This window comes from Taudactylus pleione, unplaced genomic scaffold (assembly GCF_031769625.1).
Source record: "Taudactylus pleione unplaced genomic scaffold, aTauple2 ptg000370l, whole genome shotgun sequence".
In the NCBI taxonomy this organism is placed as follows: domain Eukaryota; kingdom Metazoa; phylum Chordata; class Amphibia; order Anura; family Myobatrachidae; genus Taudactylus; species Taudactylus pleione.
Genome location: NW_028284771.1, coordinates 86956 through 110095, shown reverse-complemented (window position 1 = coordinate 110095; position 23140 = coordinate 86956). Strand labels below are relative to the sequence as shown.

At 43.0% G+C, this 23140-nt stretch overlaps 1 protein-coding gene across 6 annotated transcripts in view; it reads left to right on the top strand.

The window, feature by feature from the left end:
- Nucleotides 1–14379, top strand: part of PAM (peptidylglycine alpha-amidating monooxygenase) — a 154125-nt gene extending 139746 nt beyond the window's left edge. For 4 of the 6 annotated variants that reach the window (XM_088444652.1, XM_088444651.1, XM_088444650.1 and 1 more), the window contains 9 exons: nucleotides 1929–2001; nucleotides 4232–4436; nucleotides 4570–4770; nucleotides 6377–6495; nucleotides 7403–7502; nucleotides 9120–9173; nucleotides 9498–9710; nucleotides 9892–9948; nucleotides 13638–14379. In XM_088444652.1, the coding sequence (XP_088300778.1) occupies nucleotides 1929–2001; nucleotides 4232–4436; nucleotides 4570–4770; nucleotides 6377–6495; nucleotides 7403–7502; nucleotides 9120–9173; nucleotides 9498–9710; nucleotides 9892–9948; nucleotides 13638–13822 (1207 nt within the window). In that variant the 3' untranslated portion in view covers nucleotides 13823–14379. The remainder of the gene's footprint in view (nucleotides 1–1928; nucleotides 2002–4231; nucleotides 4437–4569; nucleotides 4771–6376; nucleotides 6496–7402; nucleotides 7503–9119; nucleotides 9174–9497; nucleotides 9711–9891; nucleotides 9949–13637) is intronic. The other 2 variants (XM_088444653.1, XM_088444655.1) reach the window with 1 other exon arrangement.
- Nucleotides 14380–23140: the final 8761 nt, after the last annotated feature.

The window sequence follows — 23140 nt, the reverse complement described above, 5'->3', positions numbered from 1 at the left end:
CTATCTTAGTCATGCTAAAAATATTCCGTATTTCGGAATATTTGGATATGGGAGACTCAACCTGTACTGCAGAATGGAAGGAATATTGTGCTTGGAGCCCTGAAACCTGTTTTATACAATTCTTTGTTTTCCATTTGATGAACATTAACAGCAGAATTTCTGAGTGTATTGTAATTAAACACCGTGACAGATCTGATATTCACTGGCAGTTGGGGCATTATTTGAATGGTTGTTATTTATAAATTAACAGAGTAAGAAATGTTATATTTTACAATGGTATTCTTTTTTATTAATGGAATTATACAATCATATTAAAAATAAAAAATAAGTACTTTCTTAAACATGTAAAAGCACACAAACATATAACTTAATGAAAATGCAGGATATAATTAATTTACTATTTTTCTATTTTTAATATGAATTCATAAGTTATGTTTTAAGTAATACAATATTTATTGAAAAGTGCCTCTCAAAAAGAGTCTTCTTTCCTTTTCCTATTGTTGTTGACATCAGGGCCGACATTGCAAAATTTAGTGCCCTAAGCAAGATTTTGGGTTACACCTGATGTAGGATGTTTGATTTTTACGCTCTTTAGCACAGTACTGATGATGGATATACAGTGACTGCACTGGGGACATGCACAGCAGGGGCTGGAAGTTACTAGCAGACTTTACTCTAACTTTGCAGAGAGTTCCCCATCCCCCTGGCTACTCTGCCTGATTCTCTGCTTCCAGTCCTTGGCTGTCTTCCCAGTAGCCACTCTCCCTGGTAGCAGATGGATGGCCCCTTGCTGCCTGGCACAGGTTTGGATATAGTGCAGAGCCTTGTTCTCCCCCACTACACGGCTACCCCTGATCAAAGAGGGTCTGGAAGTCAGAGATGGAGGAGAACCTTTCCAGCATCAGGTCATTGGGCAGAGGCGGGTGCTGGGGCTCATGCAGCCCCAGGTAGGCACTGAGAGCACGGTGGCCGAAGAGGTGCTGGTAGAACAGGGGAGTTGTGGGATCACCACTGGGGATGGCAGCAGTAAGGTACCAGAGTATAGTGTCAATGGGTTGCTTGAAAGCAGGGAGGGCTGGCTCCTTATGGTCCCATCTCTCCTTGATGGTCGTAATGGTATCCCTGGGCTACCTCAGGCACTGTGTGCCTCTCCTCCTTCGCACTCTCCCGGCAGCAGCTTCCATCCCGAGGATCTCCAGATTCACAGATCCTACTTTGATCTGCCTCCCAGCCCAGCTGAAATATGACATGCTGGAGAAGTCTGAGCCACGGGAGACATTACTACGGCTGCTGGTTCTGGAAGGTGGCCTGCTGCTCCTGGATGCTGAGCCTGGAAACCCAGCCTGCCCTTGGGCACTCCTCTGGAGCTCAGTCGCCCTAAGCAAGTGCCTAGGTCGCCAAAGCACAGGGCAGGGACTGCTTGCTTTTACTCTGGGAGCAACACAAACTTTTTTGTTACTGCTTCATGCTAGAATTAGAATTCATTTATTGTTTGTATACATGTTTTTCTTTTTTTCCTGTGCAGAATCACCCTGTTTTGTAGGTGTTTTGTATGAAGCTGTATAATGGTAGAGTGACAGGCAGGTAGCTAGTGTTGCCTATTACTGTATCTCTGTAGGAGTGTGTGTATGCAGACCGAGTATATCTTCCAAACTTCCCCCTTTGTCTGGTGCTTTGTGTAGTCATTTCAGTTTATTTTGCTTGTTTCTTTATTTACTTTTCTTTTTTCTAAATTTTCATTATTATTTTGTTTGTTGTCTTGGAATTTGCAGTTATTTGGAATTCTAAACTGATTTTTTATGAACTATCAAAACTAGATACATTATTTACCCATGTCTAGTAATAAATAAGTAAGGAGCATTGATATCCTTTGATTACCTTATTCATCTTTATTACTAACTGTATTTTTGTTGGATGATTATTTGCAGGTTTTATTTGCCCCATGGGTTAACAATGGATAGAGATGGCAACTTTTGGGTCACTGATGTTGCTCTTCACCAGGTACTGTATGCTCATGGACACATTATTAAATTCATTGGGGTAAATATAATAGCCTGCAAACTGCGGGCACCGGCGGGTTCCCTGCCCAATGTTTTAAAGTACATTCAGAACAACACAAACGCATAAACTCTGTCTGCAGATATAAATATTGACTTGTAGACAGGAGAATCTGCCCAAACAAGTGACACGACCCTTGGCGTATCATTTTAATTCTTAATTCTTTCTTTGATCTTTATTTTTAATACTTTTATTTTTAATACAAATCTTCAGAGGGATTATATAACATTTTAATATAATTAATAAAAGTAAATTTTTAGGAATTTATTACAAATTACTCAACTAGTGCACCTTTATACTACCCCTTTTTCATCTTTTGTTGCATCCATAATCAATGGTAGTAGGTAGCACACCTCCTTGATACATGAAGTATTAAGATAGAATATCTATGCATTTTGTATTTTCAAGGTGGTTATCGAGTGGAGTCTGTGCGGTGTTATATAAATTTTTTTCACTACAATGTTTTAAAGTAGCAATCATTTAAAAGGCAAAACCACCATTGGGCAATCTCTCCTGGAACCCACCAATGCCTGCAGTTCGTATACTATTACATTTACCCCATAGACTTGGCCCTACCAATGCTTCATAAGACTCAGTGGTGTTAGTGGTGGTAAATATTTTTTTATTTAGTTACTGTGCTGAACTCTATGGGCATATCCAATTAGGTGCGAGTTTTTCCCGCAAGATTTTTGGTATTCAATTGGGACAGGCATTTCATTTTTTTTAAGTGTTCAAGTTTTTTTTTTAGTAGCTCCAGAATACGTCCAACTTTCCTAAAATCCATATTTTAAGGAAAAATTGTCAGCACTTGCTCTGGACCCTTTGGACATCCCCCCTAATGACTATTTGAGCAATTGGAAGTAGCTTAATTAGTCCTTCATTGCTCACCTTCTGCAGCGCTGTCCTCCTCCTCCCTCTGTTCTCCAGCGTCGCATACAGCTTCCATGGACCGGGCACAGGATAGGTACAACTAGCCCTGCACCCACTCCCTCCACACCCTACCTACCGCTCACCCTGCACCCGCTCCCCGGACCTACCCTAACCCTGCACCTGCTTCCCACACACAGCATCGAGTGAAAATTGGATACCGCGGGTTTCGGGACGCATACCCGTGGTAATCCAAATTTGGTCGCGAAGTCTGCAGAATTTTTGTAGGCAAAACCTTGCACCCAATTGGATATGCCCCCATATGTCCCAATGCACATTTTTCTACATTATGGTAACTGTACGAAGCACAGGAATGTGTATTCGCTATGTATGGTAATTAGAGCGTGGTTAAAGCATGGGTATTCTGATTGCTGGGTGACACTAAGTTTAAGCATTATGAAAGCAACTGCAAAACTTTGATGAAATGTGTCACACAGCTATGATATATATATTGGTTTCACTTGTGATCTAGGACATAGGTTAACAACTTGTGACTCTGTAACTATTGTGGATCTACCAATTCTAACTGGTGGTTGGCAAAATAAACACTGTATTTTTTTACAAGAACTACATGTATAATATATACAGTTTCTTTAACAATGTTGCGGTGATGGCCGTCGATGGTTAATCACAGATGGTAGATGGCTTTGCCATTGATGGCGAAGATTCAATGCTTCTCTGCCATCGATGGTACAGAGCCCCCTGATGTTTTTGTTTTTTCCCACTTGGTGCCGTGAAACGGAGCCTAGCTCCGCCCCCACTTCTGATTGGCCAGGTAATAGAGGAGGGGAGACCATCGGTGGGTGTAACCATTAATGGTTCCTCTGTCAATGGTTTCATACCATCAGGGTTAAAAAACCAATGGTACCATCAATGGTAACCATTGAGGGTTAATCCACCAATGGCCATTCATATAATGTTGTTGTAAATTGTAACCCAGACATGGCCATTCTTCTAGTAATATCTGTCCCTCAGTATAGTAGTGGAGATATTGTTTTATTAGTAACAAACATATTAAATTTTTAATGTGCATATAAAATTTTCATGTATATTTATTTCCTTATGCTTATTAGTTGGCTGTCAGCAGACATTTGGGCATTATGCCATGACACAGTATTTGGGGTTTTCTGATGAATGTTAATTGACCTTCTGGATTAGAGCTGATTACAGTGTCCATTCAGATGTTAGACCTGATGGCCCGTGCTCTCCCAGAAACTGTATGAACCCTATTTTATTGTCATTAAAGGTTTTCAAGTTGGGCCCTCGTGGGTCACCTCTTCTAACTCTGGGTAAAGCATTTCAGCCAGGCAGTGACAGGAACCATTTCTGCCAACCAACCGACGTTGCTGTGGATCCCATAACCGGAAACTTCTTTGTGTCTGATGGTTACTGTAACAGCAGGATCATGCAGTTTTCCCCCCATGGGATGCTGATCATGCAGTGGGGAGAAGGTAAGTACCAGTGCTGGAGTGGGGTATTCTTTGTCAATACTTTCATTACTGCACAGTAACGGCCGCTAGTCCCTATTTAGGGATTCCCATGACGGATTTCTGAAGCATCTCATACAATAAAGCTCTTTTTCAGATTCCTCATCAGGAGATGCTAAACCCGGCCAGTTTCGTATTCCACACAGCCTGACAATGGTCCCTGATCAAGGGCAGTTGTGTGTGGCTGACAGGGAAAATGGGAGAATTCAATGTTTTAATGCAGAAACGGGGCGTTTTGTCAAACAGATCAAACACCAAGCATTTGGTAGAGAAGTCTTTGCTGTCTCCTATGTACCAGGTAATGTTTGTAGCAACCTTTTACAAATCACTGTGTAAATTGCAATGCACATAATTGGATTGATTATGTTAGTAAGCTTGCATGGATAGTGTAGTCCGCCCCTGCTATGTTCCTTGTTTCAGGCAGACGAGGGAGTGATGCCAGCACATTGCAGCCACTATGACAAAAATGCTGCTTGTTCATCTAGTGCAAGACTGATGAGGACACAAAAGAACAGACTTGTCCTCCTCTGTCATGTCCATGTGTGGCCGGCAATATGTACAGGCAGCAGTGTTCACTGACGGCGATTATTTACACAGACCAGAGATCCTTAGTGTGCTGGTATCGCTCTCCTCTGTCAGAAGAAAAGTCAGACGCAGCACTGGTAGGTTAAAGCTGCTCCCCTACATTTAGTGTACTTGGATCGTCCTTTCATGTGCAGAAAGTATACCAATATTTTGTATATACTGTAATAGTACATCTAATAATACATGAGCAGAACTAATGGGAATCAACTTTGCTGGTAAGGATCAAAAACATAAAAGTCAAAAAAGTGAGCAGTTTTACACCATATATATCACCTACTTGTATATCTCTTGCGTTAATGTCAATTTTTTAATTGATATTGCCTAGTTAAAAGGAGAGTCTAAAGCTGGGTACACAATGCAATGGTGCGACCTAGTGACTGTGCGATGCGGTGTAACGATACATCGCACGTGCCGTATACACTGCACGATCCGGTGTATGACGTTGCGATCTATCGTTACATGCTGCTTTTAACAGTACCGCGTCATTCACTGCATCGCCCTATCTGCTGTGCAGAACAGCAGATGGGATGATGCGATGAACGATTGTCGTTAACGATGAATCGGGCGTACACACTATACGATGGGTGCCGAAAAATCGTTCAGATCCGTGTCGGAGCGATATATTGTATGATGGATCTGTATAGTGTGTACATAGCTTTAGAAGGCGCATTCACAGTTTTAAATAAAAACACACCTATAACCCTAAAATATATTTTTTTAGTTTTGTTTTTCTACAAAGAGATATATGAAGTTGTGTACCGCGTTCGCTGTTAAGAGACAAAGTAGTAGTATAATTTATTCGCTGAAGGCCCCAATACACTAGCAACAGGTTGCTGCAATTCCCCGATCTCCAGACGTCGGGGTCGGGGCATCTGTGAAATCCAACATGTTGGATTTCACTGGTTTGCCGATCACAATCAAAATCTGATCATGGTTGGCATTTCCCATCGGCAGTATCGATCTGATCAGGGAATCGCCGGATTGCACAGTAGATGTATGGGGCCCTTAAAAGTTTTACACTATTTAGGTTTCTGTCTGACATATTAAGTTGTATTCTGTTTACACTGTGTTTACTTTGCTCCACTGTTCCATCTATATGTAGATTTGCTATTACTTGGACACACTACTTTTATAACATCTTGCCCAATATCCACTTAATTCTAAAATATTGGAAGTGTTTCCTGTTAACAATTATGAAGATGGCCAACAACTTCAAATAACTGAAATGAGTTAATAATAAAGTTGCATTGAACTTAATGCTTTTATTCGTTATACATCTGGAATAATGACTGTTGTAACCTCTCCAATTTTTATTTCAGGTGGAACATTATATGCTGTAAATGGCAAACCGTACTTTAAGGACTCAGAGCCCTTGCAAGGCTTTGTGATGAACTATTCTAGTGGTGAAATTGTAGACACCTTTGTGCCAATTAGAAAGGTACTGTGGTTCCCTTATCTTTCACTTATGCATGGGGTGCTGCAGTTCTCTGCTCACAGGAAGGATAAAGTAGGAGAGACAGAGCAGTGTTGGACTTGGGCATGAAGGCCCCACCAGGGATGCAGTGCTAGGGGCAGAAGCTTAATGGGTGTGGCCAGCCACCACAGAGAGATTTGGCCAACCATTAGAGAGGACATGCAAAGAACAGTGCACCTTTATAAAGATGGGATGGCTGTCTCAAGACCACCCACTTTGATTGACAGAAGAGTTAATCTTATTGTAGTTTTCATGCAAACAAACCAAGCACAATCCATCCATAATCCTGCCCCACCAAGTTACTAACCCCTAGAGGAGGGGCTGGGGCACTCAGGCAGTGGGGCCCATGGGGGATGTCACCGGTTCACCTTGGGGCCAGTCCAACACTGAGACTGGTTGTCATGAGAATCTGAGAATATCTTGTGTACAATATATTTTGTTATATTGTTTTGTATGGCAATTTATTTGCTAGCTATCTGATACATGACAAGATAGCCAATTGGAAGGGATATGTGAGAACATAATTGAGAGAGATTTGGCTTGGCGTCAAGCCATTCTTGCATAAGTCCGGGAGACTCATCCATGCCCTATTGATATAGGCAGGCCTGGGATCATGATGTTGCAAATTGTGGTGGCACAAGGATAGGGTGGGCCTATATGATGCCATTCTATGAGAATTGCATAATTTTGGCTCGTACTCCTCTTCATAGGTTCGCAATTTGCTGCATCGTGTCACAACTGGTCAGATCCTAATGAAAAGAAGAGCCCTGTCCCCTTCAGCTGCATATACCCTCCGGGAGGGGAGAATATAAATGTTGGCGAGTATAATTTAAGCTCAGTTTGGTGATTTGTGTTTTGGAATTTTTCTCAGAGCTTTGATATGCCTCATGATATTGTCGCATCAGAAGATGGAGCTGTTTATGTTGGAGACGCACATGCCAATACTGTGTGGAAGTTCTCACCTTCAGAAAGTAAGTTGTACACCCTCTTGTGTATGTTAAGTGGTCTAGAATCTTGAGTGTTAACACTTGGAGCCATATTCAATTTGAGCGGACCCGCGATACTTTTCCGCCTCCCAGACTTTTCGCCTACATCACGTGTTTTGTAGGCGGAAAAGTATTGCGCGCGTGCCCGCGTATCCCCGTATTCAATTCTAAAATACGCAAAAGCGGGACCTGGCGAAACTTAAACGAGCGGAAAGTACTGTCAGATTTGGGGAAATCAGCTTGACACCCCCAAAAGATGCTCTGACATAGGGGTTAGCTATGGTTACCCCCAATTTGGTTTGCTGAAGGAATTTGGTGTTTTTAAACGGACTCAATTGATGCTAAATAGCATTTTTGTATAAGTGGTGCAGAAAACTATTTTTGCAGAAAATAACTTATCCCAGCAAATTTGGGGTACTTGACAATGGGGGTCAGCATAAGCTGCTAAAGTTAAGTTGAAAAAATCGTGAAAAATCCACCTGCCGCAAGCACCTGCATTGAAAAAATCACATGGGCATACTTGGGGACCCTCCCCCCCCAAAGTGTAGTTCGCTAGTTTTTTTAACTTTGTCCCCCAACATCTTTTTTTTCACCCCCAAAATTAAAGTGATTTTTTTTGGGGGGGGGGGGGGGTTCCTTTAGGGGGCTGTCTGAAGGTTGCACAGGGGTTCCCGCAACGTTGCACCCCAAAACCCCAATTCTGCACTTTTTTCCGCCTGCTATTCATAGGTGAAACTTTTCCGCCTATTACATTGCATTGACTTTCCGCCTAGGTGGAAAGTCTTTCAAATTGATTACGGCGATACTTTTCCGTGGATTCCGGCTTTTCTCACCAAATTGAATACAGGCCTTGATGTGAAAGACTGCCATGTTACACTACTGAAACAGTCATCTAAAATTGTGTTTTCTTTTATGTAAATCCAGACCGAAATAACGAACCAATCAGATTTTGCTGTACTACCAAATAAAATCCTGTAATAGAAAAAAATGGTTATGTCGCGTTGTTTGGCGCTCTGCAAGCTAGAGAATTTGGGGTGGGTTGTGGGGACTGTGACCCAGACCCAGTTGCATGTCTCTGGTGCACTTATCTAACAATTAGAGCTGACAATCTGTGTTTGGTATCAGGGCCGGCTCCAGTAGGAGCTTGTTGTCCCTGCACGCGGCGAAGCCGTGAGTGACCTAAAGTGGTGTGTCCTAATTAACATAGGTCACACCTCTAAAATGCCATTATTTGGGGCATGCCTCCCATGTAACATCAGGCTGGGGGTGAGCCCAGCCCTCTCCCTGCACTGAATGGATGCCGCGCATAGTATCCATTCAGCTTCTCCGGGGTCCGGCACAGCTGCGGCGGTGGGGGTGCCAAACCTCCCGACCACCCGTAGAACACTTCAGCCCACGGGTGGAACAGCGGGACAGTGCCCGAAAAGTGGGACTGTCACGCTGAAATTGGGAGGGGTGAGCCCTCTATGGGTGGGGTCCCTGTTCGACCACACTGGTAGAACATGCCCTGAGCCGGCCCTGTTTGGTATTGTCTTAGTATTGTAGTTTAGTACAAAATCTAATACTTTATATTCATTTTGAATCTCCCCTTTTTGTTTTTAGAAGCTGAGCATCGATCTGTGAAAAAGGCTGGCATCGAGGTTGAAGAAATAACGGGTATATCATTTTTTCTGTAGTCATGCACTTAGGGGAAAGTTTATTGAAGCAACCATTTTGCCCATCTCTATTCTCTTCAGTAAGTAAATGCCCAGCAGATGGATGACCAGATCCTTTGACTGGTGAACTTTTCACAGCAAAAACTTAGATGTTTTTTAAAAATACCCATTTGATTTAAAATGTCTCTTCATTTTGTAGACTAAAGCCTTCAGTCAGATAATAAGTCAGATAATACACCCGTATTCCTTGTAATTATGATACATTTCGTTCAGAGCGCTGTGTAGTTTGTTTATTATGTAGTGACAGTGTTTTTATGTTCTATAGAGACTGAAATCTTGGAAACACATGTAAGAAGCAGGCCCAAACCTAATACCACGGTCACAGAAGAGCACCATGGACAGGAGAAGCAGACTCTTGTTGAGAAAAGCAGCGTTGGAGTCTCATTCATTCTCATTATCACACTGATAATAATTCCAGTAGTGGCCCTTGTTGCCATTGCAATATTCATTCGCTGGAGGAAAGGCAGAATATATGGGGGTATGTTATACTGAATAGTCTTACCGCAAACCTTTCTGTATCATGAAAATATGGCAGATTCCTTTTTATCAGGTCATCGTGCATAAAAGTACATTCTCATACACCACATAATACCATTTTATAGCCATCACCATATTCAAAAATGGCTTAAGAGCAGCCAATGTTTTGGTACTTTTTCCAGGTGAAGGCGAGCACAAATCCGAACCATCATCTGGAGGGATCCTGGGAAAACTGAGAGGTGTGCATCTTATTTGTTCCACTTAATTCAGTACCATAGACCTTTAACATTGGCATTCAAATGCAATCTGTATTTATGTAAAGACCCTGTTGTACCTCATCTATATACATGTGTGATGACAGTAGTTTGTGTGGAGCCTGGTGATGTAGATTCTATGTAGGGAACAGTCCTGAATAGCCCCCATATAGTATATCCATGCAGTATTGAGATGTGTAAGACTTAGGTGATACATTGGGTTGTGTTGAATTGGAAAATTAGCTTTGGGAAGAAATCGGGAAATGTGTTATTTTTTTTTTTTCTTTTTGAATTTTATTTGCTATATGGTGCTCACAACATAAAAATGCATATTTAGAGTGGAAAACCCCAGTGCTTAGTTAAACAATGCTCACTTGGTCTTATGGTTGAGGTCCAGACTACCTTTTTGGCAGGCTAACACATGCATTCCATTATAATAAATCTAATGTTCCCTTGGTCCAGCATATAACTTAATTATATACACATAGTATTTACGTGTGTGTGACACTTCATGCCTAGCTTATACAGTCTCCTGATAAATTATGTACTTTGCTGCCAAAATGACTGTTGCAGGGAAAGCTGATGTAAGTGACTGATTCAGAGTGGCACGCTGATGTGACTGCGTCTTGTGACGCAGCTGCCGCTGATTTCCTTAATTCGCAGACACTCACTTGCAGCATTTTGCTACAGTTCATTTCTGTCTCTGGGCCTGATTTAGGATAAATGGAATCTCAGAGTTGCACACAAGCAGCTGTACAATTCCATCCATCTCAATTGCAAATGCAGCAGGAAGTTTCTGTAGGAAACAGACACCTCCTTGCTGCATCTGCGATCCCAGCGCTGCGACCGTGGTCTCAGCCTGGGATCATCATCGCAACCAGCTGAAGCTGAAGCCTACCGCAGTCTGACCGGGTCCTGGAAGCTTGTGAAACCAGGAAATCTGCGTCCACCAGCGCGGACCCTGACCTCGTCCCTCTCAGAAAACCGGGACGGCACGCCCCCGAATCTGGGAACGCTGCCGGGGGAAAGCCCCCACTCCACCTCCCAAACACTGCAGCCTGTCAGTCAGGTGGTTTCCCTGCGTCTTTCTGCTATAAGCAATACATGCATGTAATCCCCTCATTGTTACACAATTGATGGCTCTAGTTGCTGGACTTATTTCCATTACCTCCATTCCAGCCTGTTTTATCACTCTTATTTTTGTGTCCTTATTGCTGAGTGTTCTCAGACGATTTCATGTCACTTATCAGAATTAAAATCAATTCTGTGCTTCCGTCAGCCACTAGCATTCCCCATGAAGTCTTTTAGGGGTATTCAATATGGGAGCGATAACATAGTTTTTTGCGTTAATATCGCACTTTTTAACGTTTTTGCGTTAATATCACTTGTTTTAGTTTTACACCGTATTCAATTTCAAAGACTTATTGCAGTTTGGAAAAGTCTTTGATAACTTTTCACCATTGAATAGGTGTCGAAAAAAAGTGCAGAATTGGGGTTTAGGGGTGCAGGCTTAAAAAAAATAGCCTGCACCCCTGAGATTGACATTTAAAAAAGAACTGTGTCAAAAAAAGTTTAAAAAAAAATAGGGACACCCAAAAATATTAATTTAAAAATTGGGGTGCAAAAAAAAAAAATGGGAAAAAATTGTTAAACAATAGGGAAATAGGTTCAGGGATATTCTGCAAGTATGCGGCAGGTGTTTTCTAGAATAGATTTATAGCGGCAGGTGCACAAATGCAGAATTTAAAAAAAATTACTTTAGGGACACCAAAATATGCTAGTACCCATTTTCATGTACCCCAAATTTGATGGGACTACTTAAAAAAAACGAAAAAAATAACCTAAGTGCTCTTCTGCATCACTTCTTCAATGTCGGGAAAAAAACACCTGCTGCGGCTATTTAAATCCCCGACTTTCAATTAAAGGCTGAAACGGGGGTACCCATAGTGTTCCCCCATGGTCTTACAATTATTTTAAGGAAAAATTCGTAACTTTACGCAAATCCAACTTCGGAGTTTCCCGTTTTCGTTAATTTTATTTTGAATACGGGGATAAGCGGGAGTGCGCACCATACCTTTACGCAGAAAAAAACTCTGATATGAAACGTCAACTTCGCCAGGGAAGTTAACCTTTCATTTTGAATACCCCTCATTGTATGAAAATTAAGCATGAAATAAATGCAAAGCTGATTTTTGTGTGTCCTGTTTTGTTCTCCACTCGCATGAAGTACAAAGAAAGACACAAATAAATGGAAAGATTGTTACCCACCCCTTCAGCATTGTAAAATCAGTAATATTTGCAATAATAAAATACTGATTTAATTGGCCAAACTTACTATTATATAGTATTCTTCCTAAATCAAGTGAATTGGGATGGTTTCGACTAATTTAAAAAAAAGTTCTTCTCTCTGTGATGTTTTAAAAATCTTGCAGATGTTCTCATTCATTTAAACCCATTATTTCATTGGGGTTTCCAGCATTTGTGCTCCATGCAGAAACCCAAATTGAAATGAATAAGAAAGCTCTGTACTTGCGTATACAAAAAAAGAGCAACTTAAGACCTTTATTAGCTGAAGCACGAGACTGGTTTCCTCTGAATCAATCATGAGGGTTTGAAAACCAGTTTAATTTTAATTTCCACAGCAGGTTGCTAAATGGATTTTTAGTTGATCCCACATGTTCTATACCTTACAGTGGAGAGAGAGATCTGTGCTTTCCAGCATGTGTGCTGTGTTTTTTAATTATTATTATTTTATATTTTAAAAAGTAGAGATTTACATGGTAATTTGCCTTTATTAGAAAATGGTAAATAGTGAGTTATGTACGGATTTCTGATTGCCCCCTTTAATTAAAGTTAATTTGTAGTTTTTTTATTATTATTTTCCATTTGATAGTTTTACTAAAATCTATTTGCAGGGTGTGATAAGTGGCTATTTGTTGCTGATAAAGACAGATAATGTGAAGCCCGTCACCTTCATGGCGTGAAACTGTACTATGTGTATTTTTGTACTTCTCTTATATCTGAGATTGAGTTGCTGACGTTCAAAGAATAAATTAAAATGTGTTCCCATCATATTAAGCAATGTTGCTGATGACCCTCGGTTTACCTTAGAGTTTGTGAGATGCTGCCGCCCAACTTGAATAAACATATGAAACCTAATGACTTGATGTTCTGACAACGTTGTGGCAATAAAATAGCTCAGCACTTGGCATGACTACTTTCATTGTTTATGTTGCCCTGTTTCCTGAATATCGGCTTGATTCAGAGTTATATGGAAACTGGATGGTTTGTGCATAACTCCGATGTTCGCCAGTTGGTGCATACGCAAGATCTGCACTGCGCAAGTGGAGATCAGTGTCTGCGACGACGGTCACAGTGCCCCCTAAGCCGCAACATGATTGACATGCTGCAGCCATTTGGGAGCGGGGAATTGGGCAGCGATGGCCAGCGTTCCAGAAAATGGTGGGATTCTCGGACGCAGCAGAAAATCACAGAAGCCAGCAGGAGTAGTCTATGTAGACACAAAACACCTCCTGCGGCATTATCTTAATTTCACATTGTGCTGCAAATAGCGTAAACTCTGAATCAGGCTTTATGGAAAGTGACACATACTTGTTCATGCATCACACTATTGCTGTGGAATAAGAATTTTTGATGTATTATTCTTTTTTCAGGCAAAGGAAGCGGAGGCCTCAATCTAGGAACCTTCTTTGCCAGCCACAAAGGGTACAGTCGGAAAGGCTTTGACAGACTTAGCACAGAAGGAAGTGACCAAGAGAAGGATGACGATGACGGCTCCGATTCAGAAGAAGAGTATTCAGCTCCCACTATCCCACCAGCACCCGTATCTTCCTCCTGAAACAACGGCTTCCACTGAACCCTTAGCCCTTTAGCACGTTTAAGATTGTGTATTTAATTGTAATTGTACTAGTCTCTGTGGGCTGTACAAGTGTCATGGTTTTATTTGTTTTTCCTTATGAGTGCTGTTGTAGTCTTTATGTGAACATTCAGAGATCCTTTTGTTGTCACTTTAGGAAGCTTCTTAGAGTCATAAGAGTTACGTAGTGTTTATTGGTTTGTTTGGACTTTTTCATAGTTTAATGGCCTTTCTCCGCTTTTCCAATAGCACCTTAATTGCCAATTTACTTATCTTCATGCCATTAATTGCAGTACAAAGACGTGTGCCACATAAATGCAAAGCTGCTAAATCTCCTCTATTTTTTTAAATTCACAATATGGTATTGCATCCAAACATGATTAAAAGTGTAAAAAAAAATATATATATAAAAAAGTTCTATTTAATTTTTGTTTTGGTGTTATTGGGATGTCTTTATTTTTAGATGGTTAAACTGTTTAGAACACTATTTTCAGAAACTGAATGTACTTTGTGTAATAAAGTGTTCGCAGAGCATTAAATTCAGACTACCTTAGAATTTGTGCATAATACTTTCTGTACGTTAAGGATACAAATTCGTGTTCTTAGACTCATTTAAAAGAAGTATTCAAAAAGTGCGTTAAAAATTGCTGTTTGGATTAACTGTAGCAAACAAACAACTATCCTTAAGCTGGGTATATGGTTCTCTGCCCGACATGGCTTTATCTGTCAGTTAGGGCCGATAATCGTGTAGTGTGTACGCAGCACCAGGGGTCAGTCTATAGCCTGTATGATCTGTTCCAATGTAGCGTGTGCTGCACACGCTATGTCAATTCCGTCATTTTGGCATTGTTCAGAAAGTGCAGTGTGCACAGACCTTGAGCCAGTGTCTGCTAAAAGATTAACATTCCCCTATGGAGATGAGACGATTTGGAACCGAAAGGATTTTTTGGAACTAAACGATTCTTGGGTAGTGTGTACGGTGTATATTGGCCGTTTTTGGGATCGCTCTGGTCGGTCTGTATTGGTCTAGTCGTTGGCATCGTTGGGCAGAATCTAATATTATGTACAGAGCTAAACTCTTCCACTATTAACAAAAAATCAAACACAAATGGACACAAACTTTTTTGTTTGAGGATAGTTGCAGATGTGAACCTCCCATGTACTGGCAAGGAGCATGCTCTGTGACATCAGATTATGGAATCTGCCAGCTCTCAGCGCCATTGGCCCTGAAGGGGCCAGTCCAACAGCAAATCTCAGAAAACTACAAAACAGAAATGGGAGGGGACACAAAAAAGTAAGGGTCATTAAAGTTTACCTCTTTCCCACGAAGCTTCATTTGCAGACGGTTAGCCTTTCTGTCTGTTGGAATTTGACCAACAAAAAAAATGTTCAAGCATGAAGAACAAAATAAATGGAATTTTGGCTGGGCATACTGTAAACATTTTGAAAGCTGATGAATGCCAGAATTGATGTTACCCACTGTTCACATGGAAGAAAACCAGAGGTGTGGAAATGTGACAACACATAAATATTGTTTATTTTTAGAGCTAAACAATGAATAAGCTATATTTTATACCTTCCACATGAAATAAACATATATATATGTATACACCGTAAAAGAGGTACATCAATGCATCCAATTCCTAGACATAAAATTATAAGGCAAGTATATTTCTAAGTATATTTCTAAAATGAGAGTAAAGTAATAGATGCCTGGAGAAAGTCCAAGTCTGGGCTAGTGCACAATTTCAGATATTGGTTTCCAGTATGCAGTAAGCACCATTTCACATGTTACACAAACATTGTCATTTATTAAATAGAATGGTACAGAGATGTGCTGTACACATAGCGGCCAATCATGTGACTGCGGTTATCAGTTTAACCACTTCATGCTCTGGGGTCTTGTGATGTTTCTATTATAGAAAATACTTGTTGAACATGTCCTTGTGAAATTCAGTTTTTAAGATTTTCTTTTGACAAGTCAAAGTAGTTTTTATTTTAATTTAAAATACATTACACAGACTAAAATATAAAGAACACATATTCCATGGTTCCCCCTATGGTTGGGTACGGGACGCCCGTGCTCGGGATCCCGGCAGTCAAAATCCCAACGCCAGCATCCCTACAGGGTTAGCATACCGACACTTGTCGGTCAGTATCCTAACCCTCTCCCTACCCCTAACCCTCCCTCCCCGGTGACTAAACCTAACCTCCCCCTTAGTGCCTAACCAATCCCTCCCCCTAATGCCTAACCCTGCTACTTACCTTAAGGATGCCGGCGCCGGGATTTTGACAGGTGTAGTATCCGTTTTTAACCTGTTAGGTTAGCTTTTGCAGATACTTGAGGGTATATTTATTAAAGGGTTTTTAGAAGTGGAGATATTGCCAATACCAACCAATCAGGTTCTACTTAACATTTATCTAGCACCTTCTGGAAGATAAGAGCTAGAATCTGATTGGCTGCTATAGGCAACATTTTCACTTCTAAAAACCTGCACTTTAGTAAATACCTCATTCCGAGGTGCGCTCAATACCAATGTCAGCACAGCTGAGTGATTATTTGCTACTATGCATACGTGGAAAATTATCGCCTACAGCACGTGTCTTCCACTGACTGTACACTGGTGTGTACGGAAGAGCTGGCATTAGGAACGGCGAGGAATAACCATGTTCCTGGGTGGTGACTCGGAGGGAGCCTGAAGTGTACGCAAAATAGGCGGTCTCATGGGTGTGACGCGGGTGTGTCAGTGAAAGCGGTGAAGCAGAGCTGCAGCCACAGAGACCATGTTCAGGCGGATTTTGGAAGGAGACACTGCGTCTGCCATAGGCTGGTGTAAGGGTCGATGGTGCGCAGAGGGTGAAGTTTTCAGAAGCTTCAGCAGAGTAGCACCGTTCACGGGCAGTGAAAGTGGGCGTCTCAGGGCTTGCACAGTCTGGTGCACGCTACTACACAAGGGGATAGCTGAAACTAGCACTTGCATATTATCACTGCTGCGACGATCGTGGCTTCAATAGTGTGCACCTCTGAATCAGGCCCACAGTGTACATTGAACCTAACAGTAGCTGACACTGAGGGAAGATGTGAGACCACCCTATGCGCTTCTTCCACTCAAGGAATCCCAATGGACATTACTATTGATATTTTTTGTGGTGAATGTAGAAGCCCAGGCATCCCAATTGAACTGGATGTATGTGTACACCAGGCATATCAAACTCAAAATACCAACCGGGCAGAATATTCAAGGTCTTAAGAGTGTGTGGGCCGCAAGAAAAAAAAAGTCTTGTATGCAATTTTGAAAGGGTTATTATTAGGGGTGAGCGAATCCGAACCCCCCCTAGCCCCCCCGATCCGAGGCCGATCCGAGTCAGGCTCGACTTTTCCCGCCTGACTCGGATCTGAAATCGAGGCAAAACGTCATCATCCCGCCTTCTAGGTCTCGCAGGCTTTGGATTCTATATAAGGTACCCGCGTCGGCGCCATTTTCTCACTCGGCTGTGGACAGTGAAGAGGGAGGTTGGGAGTTAGGGCTGGCTGGGCTATGTAGTGTAGTGTAGTGCAGTGTTGTGCTGTGCTGCTGTTGTCCATAGGGGCTGTGTCCACTCCTCCAAAGTCCATAGGGGCTGGCTGAACTGTGTTGTGCAGTCAGTTGTCCACAGGGGCTGTGTCCACTCCAAAGTCCTGTGCAGTGTCCCAGTCCTAAAGGGGTGCTGTAGTGTTGTCCAGGGGGTGCTCCCCCCAAATGCAAAAAAAAATATTTTTTCTGTGTTTGTGAATTGTGTGCACAGTAGCCACACGTGCATCAACAAAGTAGTGCCAAGCGTGTGCCTGTGTCATAAGTAAAGGGCCGTCTGGCTTGACCGTTAAAGGGTGCTGTAACCCCCAAAGTGCACGCCAAACAAAATAAAAAAATATTCTCTGTGTTTGTGAATTGTGTGCACTGTGGCTGCACGTGCATCAACAAAGGAGCAGCGCCAAGCATGCGCCTGTGTCCCATAAGTAAAGAGCCAGCTGGCTCATTTCTTAAAGGGTGGTGTAACCCACAAAGTGCACTACTCTCCAGCAAAAATAAAAAAATATTTTCTGTGTTTTGTGTGTTCCTTAGCCGCACGTATATATCAAATCAATATAACATAAATGGAGGACCAAACTTTCTCCGATAAAAATAAAATAGGGAAAGATCAAGAACCACTTCCTCCTAGTGCTGAAGCTGCTGCCACTAGTCATGATATAGGCGTTAACATGCCATCAACGTCGTCTGCCAAGGCCGATGCCCAATGTCATAGTAGAGGGCACATACAATCCCAAATGACAAAGTTCAGGAAAATGACCTTAAAAAAAACATTTAAATCAGAAACGTAAACTTGCCAATATGCCATTTATGACACGGAGTGGCAAGGAATGGCTAAGGTCTTTCCCTATGTTCATGACTAGTGGTTCAGCTTCACATGTCGATGGAAGCCCTCCTCCCGCTAAAAAAACCAAACGAGTTAAGCTGGCAAAAGCACAGCGAAGAACTGTGCTTTCTAAGAAGATATCACAAATCCCCAAGGAGAGTCCAAGTGTGGTGGCGGTTGCGATGCCTGACCTTCCCAGCACTGGACGGGAAGAGGTGGCTCTTTCCACCATTTGCACGCCCCCTGCAAGTGCTGAAAGGAGCACCCACAGTCCACTTGCTGATATGCAAATTGAAGATGTCACTGTTGAAGTACAACAGGATGAGGATACTGGTGTAGCTGGCGCTGAGGAGGAAGTTGGCGAGGAAGATTCTGATGGTGATGTGGTTTGTTTAAATCAGGCTCCGGGAGAGACAGTTGAAAAAGCCCATCACGGTCATGCCTGGGCAGAAGACCAAACATTCCACCTCTTTGGTCTGGCAATATTTCTATCCAAATCCGGACAACAACTGTCTTGCCATATGTACCATATGTAAAGGTGAAATAAGTAGGGGTAGGGACGTTAACCACCTAGGAACATCCTCCCTTATACGGCACCTGCAGCGCCTTCATAAAAAGTTACTGTCAAGTTCAGAAACTTTGGCTAAAACCGTAAGCACACCTAAATCCCGTTGTCCTGTTGTATTCAAGCGCCTACAAACCACACCGTCAACTCCCTCCTCGTCAATTTCCTCCTTAGTCAGGATCGGAAGTAGTCCTGCAGGCCATGTCTCTGGCATGACTCACTCTCCTATCCGGGATTCCTCTGGAGGATCCTGCATTGCTACGCCTACTGCTGCCGCTGTTGCTGCTGCTGGGAGTCGTTCATCATCCCAGAGAGGAAGTAGGAACACCACTACTTTTACTAAACAATTGACTCTCCAACAGTCCTTAGCGAGGAGGATGAAGTACGACAGCAGTCATCCTGAAGCAAAACGTATAACGGAGGCCATTAGTGCAGTGGGATTTAGACAATTTATGGAGGTAGTGTGTCCCCGGTTCCAAATCCCATCTAGATTCCACTTCACTAGGCAGGCGATACCGAGACTGTACAGAAACATCAGAAAAAGTGTCCTCAGTGTCCTGAAAAATGCAGTTGTACCCAATGTCCACTTAACCACGGACATGTGGACAAGTGGAACAGGGCAGACTAAGGACTATATGACTGTGACAGCCCACTGGGTAGATGTATCACCTTACGCAGCAACAACAGCAGCGTCACCAGTAGCAGCATCTCAGAAACGCCAGCTCGTTCCAAGGCAGGCTACGCTGTGTATCACCGGATTCAGTAAGAGGCACACCGCCGACAACCTCTTAGAGAAACTGAGGGAAATCATCGCCCAGTGGCTTACCCCACTTAGACTCTCCTGGGGATTTGTGATATCTGACAACGCCACCAATATTGTGCGGGCATTACATCTGGGCAAATTCCAGCACGTCCCATGTTTTGCTCACACAATAAACTTGGTGGTGCAGAATTTTCTGAAAAGAGACGGGCGTGCAGGAGACGCTTTGGGTGGCCCGAAAAATTTCTGGCCACTTTCGCCATTGAGCGACTGCGTGCCGAAGACTGGAGCGCCAGCAAACACTCTTGAACCTGCCCCGCCATCACCTGAAGCAAGAGGTTGTGATGCGGTGGAACTCAACCCTCTGTATGCTTCAGAGGATGGAGGAGCAGCAAAAGGCCATTCAAGCCTACACATCCAACTATGACATAGGCAAAGGAGGGGGTATGCACCTGACTCAAGCGCAGTGGAGAATGATTTCCGTGTTGTGCAAGGTTCTCCAACCCTTCGAACTTGCCACACGTGAAGTCAGTTCAGACACTGCCAGCTTGAGTCAGGTCATTCCCCTCATCCGGCTTTTGCAGAAGCAGCTGGAGAAAGCTAAGACGGAGCGATTCCGCTCGGCATGTGGGACTTGTGGATGAAGCCCTTCATTCGCTTTGCCAGGATTCCAGGGTGGTCAATCTGTTGAAATCAGACCACTACATTTTGGCCACCGTGCTCGATCCTAGGTTTAAAGCCTATGTGGTGTCTCTCTTTCCGGCCGACACAAGCCTGCAGAGGTGCAAAGACCTGCTGGTGAAAACACTGTCAGCTGAAGCGGAACGTGACACGTCAACAGCTCCTTCTTCATTTTCTCCCGCAACTGGGGCTGCCAGGAAAAAACTTAGGTATCCTAAGCAACCTGCTGGCAGTGATGCAGGGCAGGCATAACCAAGTTTGGACATCTGGTCCGGACTGAAGGACCTGGCAACAATTTCTGACATGTCTACTGTCACTGCATATGATACTGTTACCATTGACAGAATGGTGGAGGATTACATCGGTGACCGCATCCAAGTAGGCATGTCAGACAGTCCGTACCTGTACTGGTAGGAAAAAGAGGCAATTTGGAGGCCTCTGTACAAACTGGCTCTATTTTACCTGAGTTGCCCCCCCTCCAATGTGTACTCCGAAAGAGTGTTTAGTGCAGCCGGGAACCTGGTCAGCGAAAGGCGTAGGAGGCTGCTTCCACAAAATGTGGAGAAGATGATGTTCATAAAAATTAATTACCAACTCTTCCAGGGAGACCAGCCTCCAGAACGTACAGAGGGACCTGTGGTGGTGGATTCCAGCGGGGACGAGTTAATAGTCTGTGGGGATTGGTGAAGAGGGTGAGGAATCGGTGGATGAGGAGGATGAGGACGACATCTTGCCTCCGTAGAGCCAGTTTGTGCAGGGACAGATTAATTGCCAGCTTGTTTTGTGGGGGCCCAAACGAACCAATCATTTCAGCCACAGTCGTGTGGCAGACCTTGGCGCTGAAATGATTGGTTTGTTAAAGTGTGCATGTCCTGTTTATACAACATAAGGGTGGGTGGGAGGGCTCAAGGACAATTCCATCTTGCACCTCTTTTTTTTCTTTGCATTATGCACTGTTTGGGGCCTAGTTTTTCAAACTGCCATCCTGTCTGCCACTGCAGTGCCACTCCTAGATGGGCCACGTGTTTGTGCCGCCCACTCGTGTCGCTTAGCATAGCCTTTTGGACATAAAAACACTATTGTGAGGTGTTCAGAATAGATTGGAAATTAGTGGAAATTAAGGTTATTGAGGTTAATAATAGCATAGGAGCAGAAAAACCAACACATTCTGTGATTTTAGCTGTTTTTCTTCTTTTTTTTTTTTTAAATACAGATCCAAAACACAAAACCCAGAACCCAAAACACGGAAGGGTGGTTTTGGCAAAACCAATCCAGATCCAGATCCAAAACCAAAACACAAAAAGTGGCCGGTGCACACCCCTAGTTATTATTACTAACCAATGCAGTGCCCCCTGTATTAAGAGTCCCTTATGCAATGCCACTGTAGTTGTGCCCATTATGCAGTGCCCCCTGTATAAGAGCTCCTTATGCAATGCCCCCTCTTAGAGCCCCTTACGAAGTGCCCCCAGTAATGCCCCTTATGGAGTGCCGCCTGTATAAGAGCGCCTTATGCAATGCCCCCTTTATAAGAGCTGCTTATGCAATCCCCTGTGCAGTACCCCTCTCTTCACGCTGGCTGCTGGGCACTGCTCCCTCTTAGACGCTGACTGGATCTAACTAGATCCAGCAGGGCAGGCCGCTCACATCGCGGGTGACGTCATGATGTCACCCGCGAACTGCATCACTGGGAACGCTGGCCTCTGAAGCGATCAGAGGCTTCTTTAGTCTCTGATCGCTTCAGAGACCAGCGTTCCAAGTTTAAACATAAATATTATGTGTCACAGTCACCCCTGCCGCGATTAGAGAGCTGAGCTCCGATCACGGCAGGGCTGACTGCGCCGCTTAATATATGTGTTTGGGCCCACACTGTTGGGCTGCATAAAATGTTTCTTTGGGCCACATGCGGCCCGAGTGCCAGGAGTTTGACATGCCTGGTGTACACAGTGGATGATATGGCTCACGGCATGCACAATATGTGTTCTATGCTATGTGTCTTATCTGTGCATAGCAGTTATATGTCTTGGGCAGTTTGGAGATTGGTAGAAACATAGAAATTGCAACAGGAATTACTGCAGTTTAAATTGCATCCTAAGGGGAAATGTTATGGCCTACGAGATGCAGACATCAGTGTGATTCCACCGAGTCTGCCTAATTTTTTTTAAAGCAGCATTAACTTAAAAGGCAAACAATGTTTCTGCCAATTTTAAAAAAGTGGGGATAATGCCCTTAATACTATGTCTGTGCGTTCTAACCAATGATTACAGTCACTGTACTCAGGAGCTACACTTTCCTAGGTTATTTACCCTCCATGGACCAGTGATGTGCGGTCAGGTGAGGCAGAGCCGTTCCTGGCATACTTCAGTATACTCCAGAGTTTGGATTATAAAAGTTATAAGAAAAAAATTACTTAAATAATATTATAAATATCTTCCTTCTATTATTATAATAATTTTTAGTTAAAACTCTGGAGTAAAAAGTATATGGCAGGTGAGGCACTGCCTCCACTGTCTATCTTTTCCGTACATCCCTGATCAAAGTGCACCAAATTTCCTGCACTATATACTGCTGCACCTCTGTATAATGCCCACATGAGTCCTCGGGTACATATATGTGTGTGTAAATCTGACTCTGATACTAGCCAGCGCCTCCCCAGCCATTTACCTCACCGCACGTCACTGCTAGGGACCCTCCTGTAGTACGAGCAGACAGTCAATAGCACAAGCATGAGAAGTGGATAACGGTCACACTTATTGAAACACATACACGTGATACGTGATAATTAACTTGTAAGTAGGAATTTTGCATCAGATATCACCAGCACACAGAAGAAGCTGTAATAACAGGTTAAAGGCAGGATGTGTAATAATATAGGGCTTGATTCAGAGATATATACGTAGTG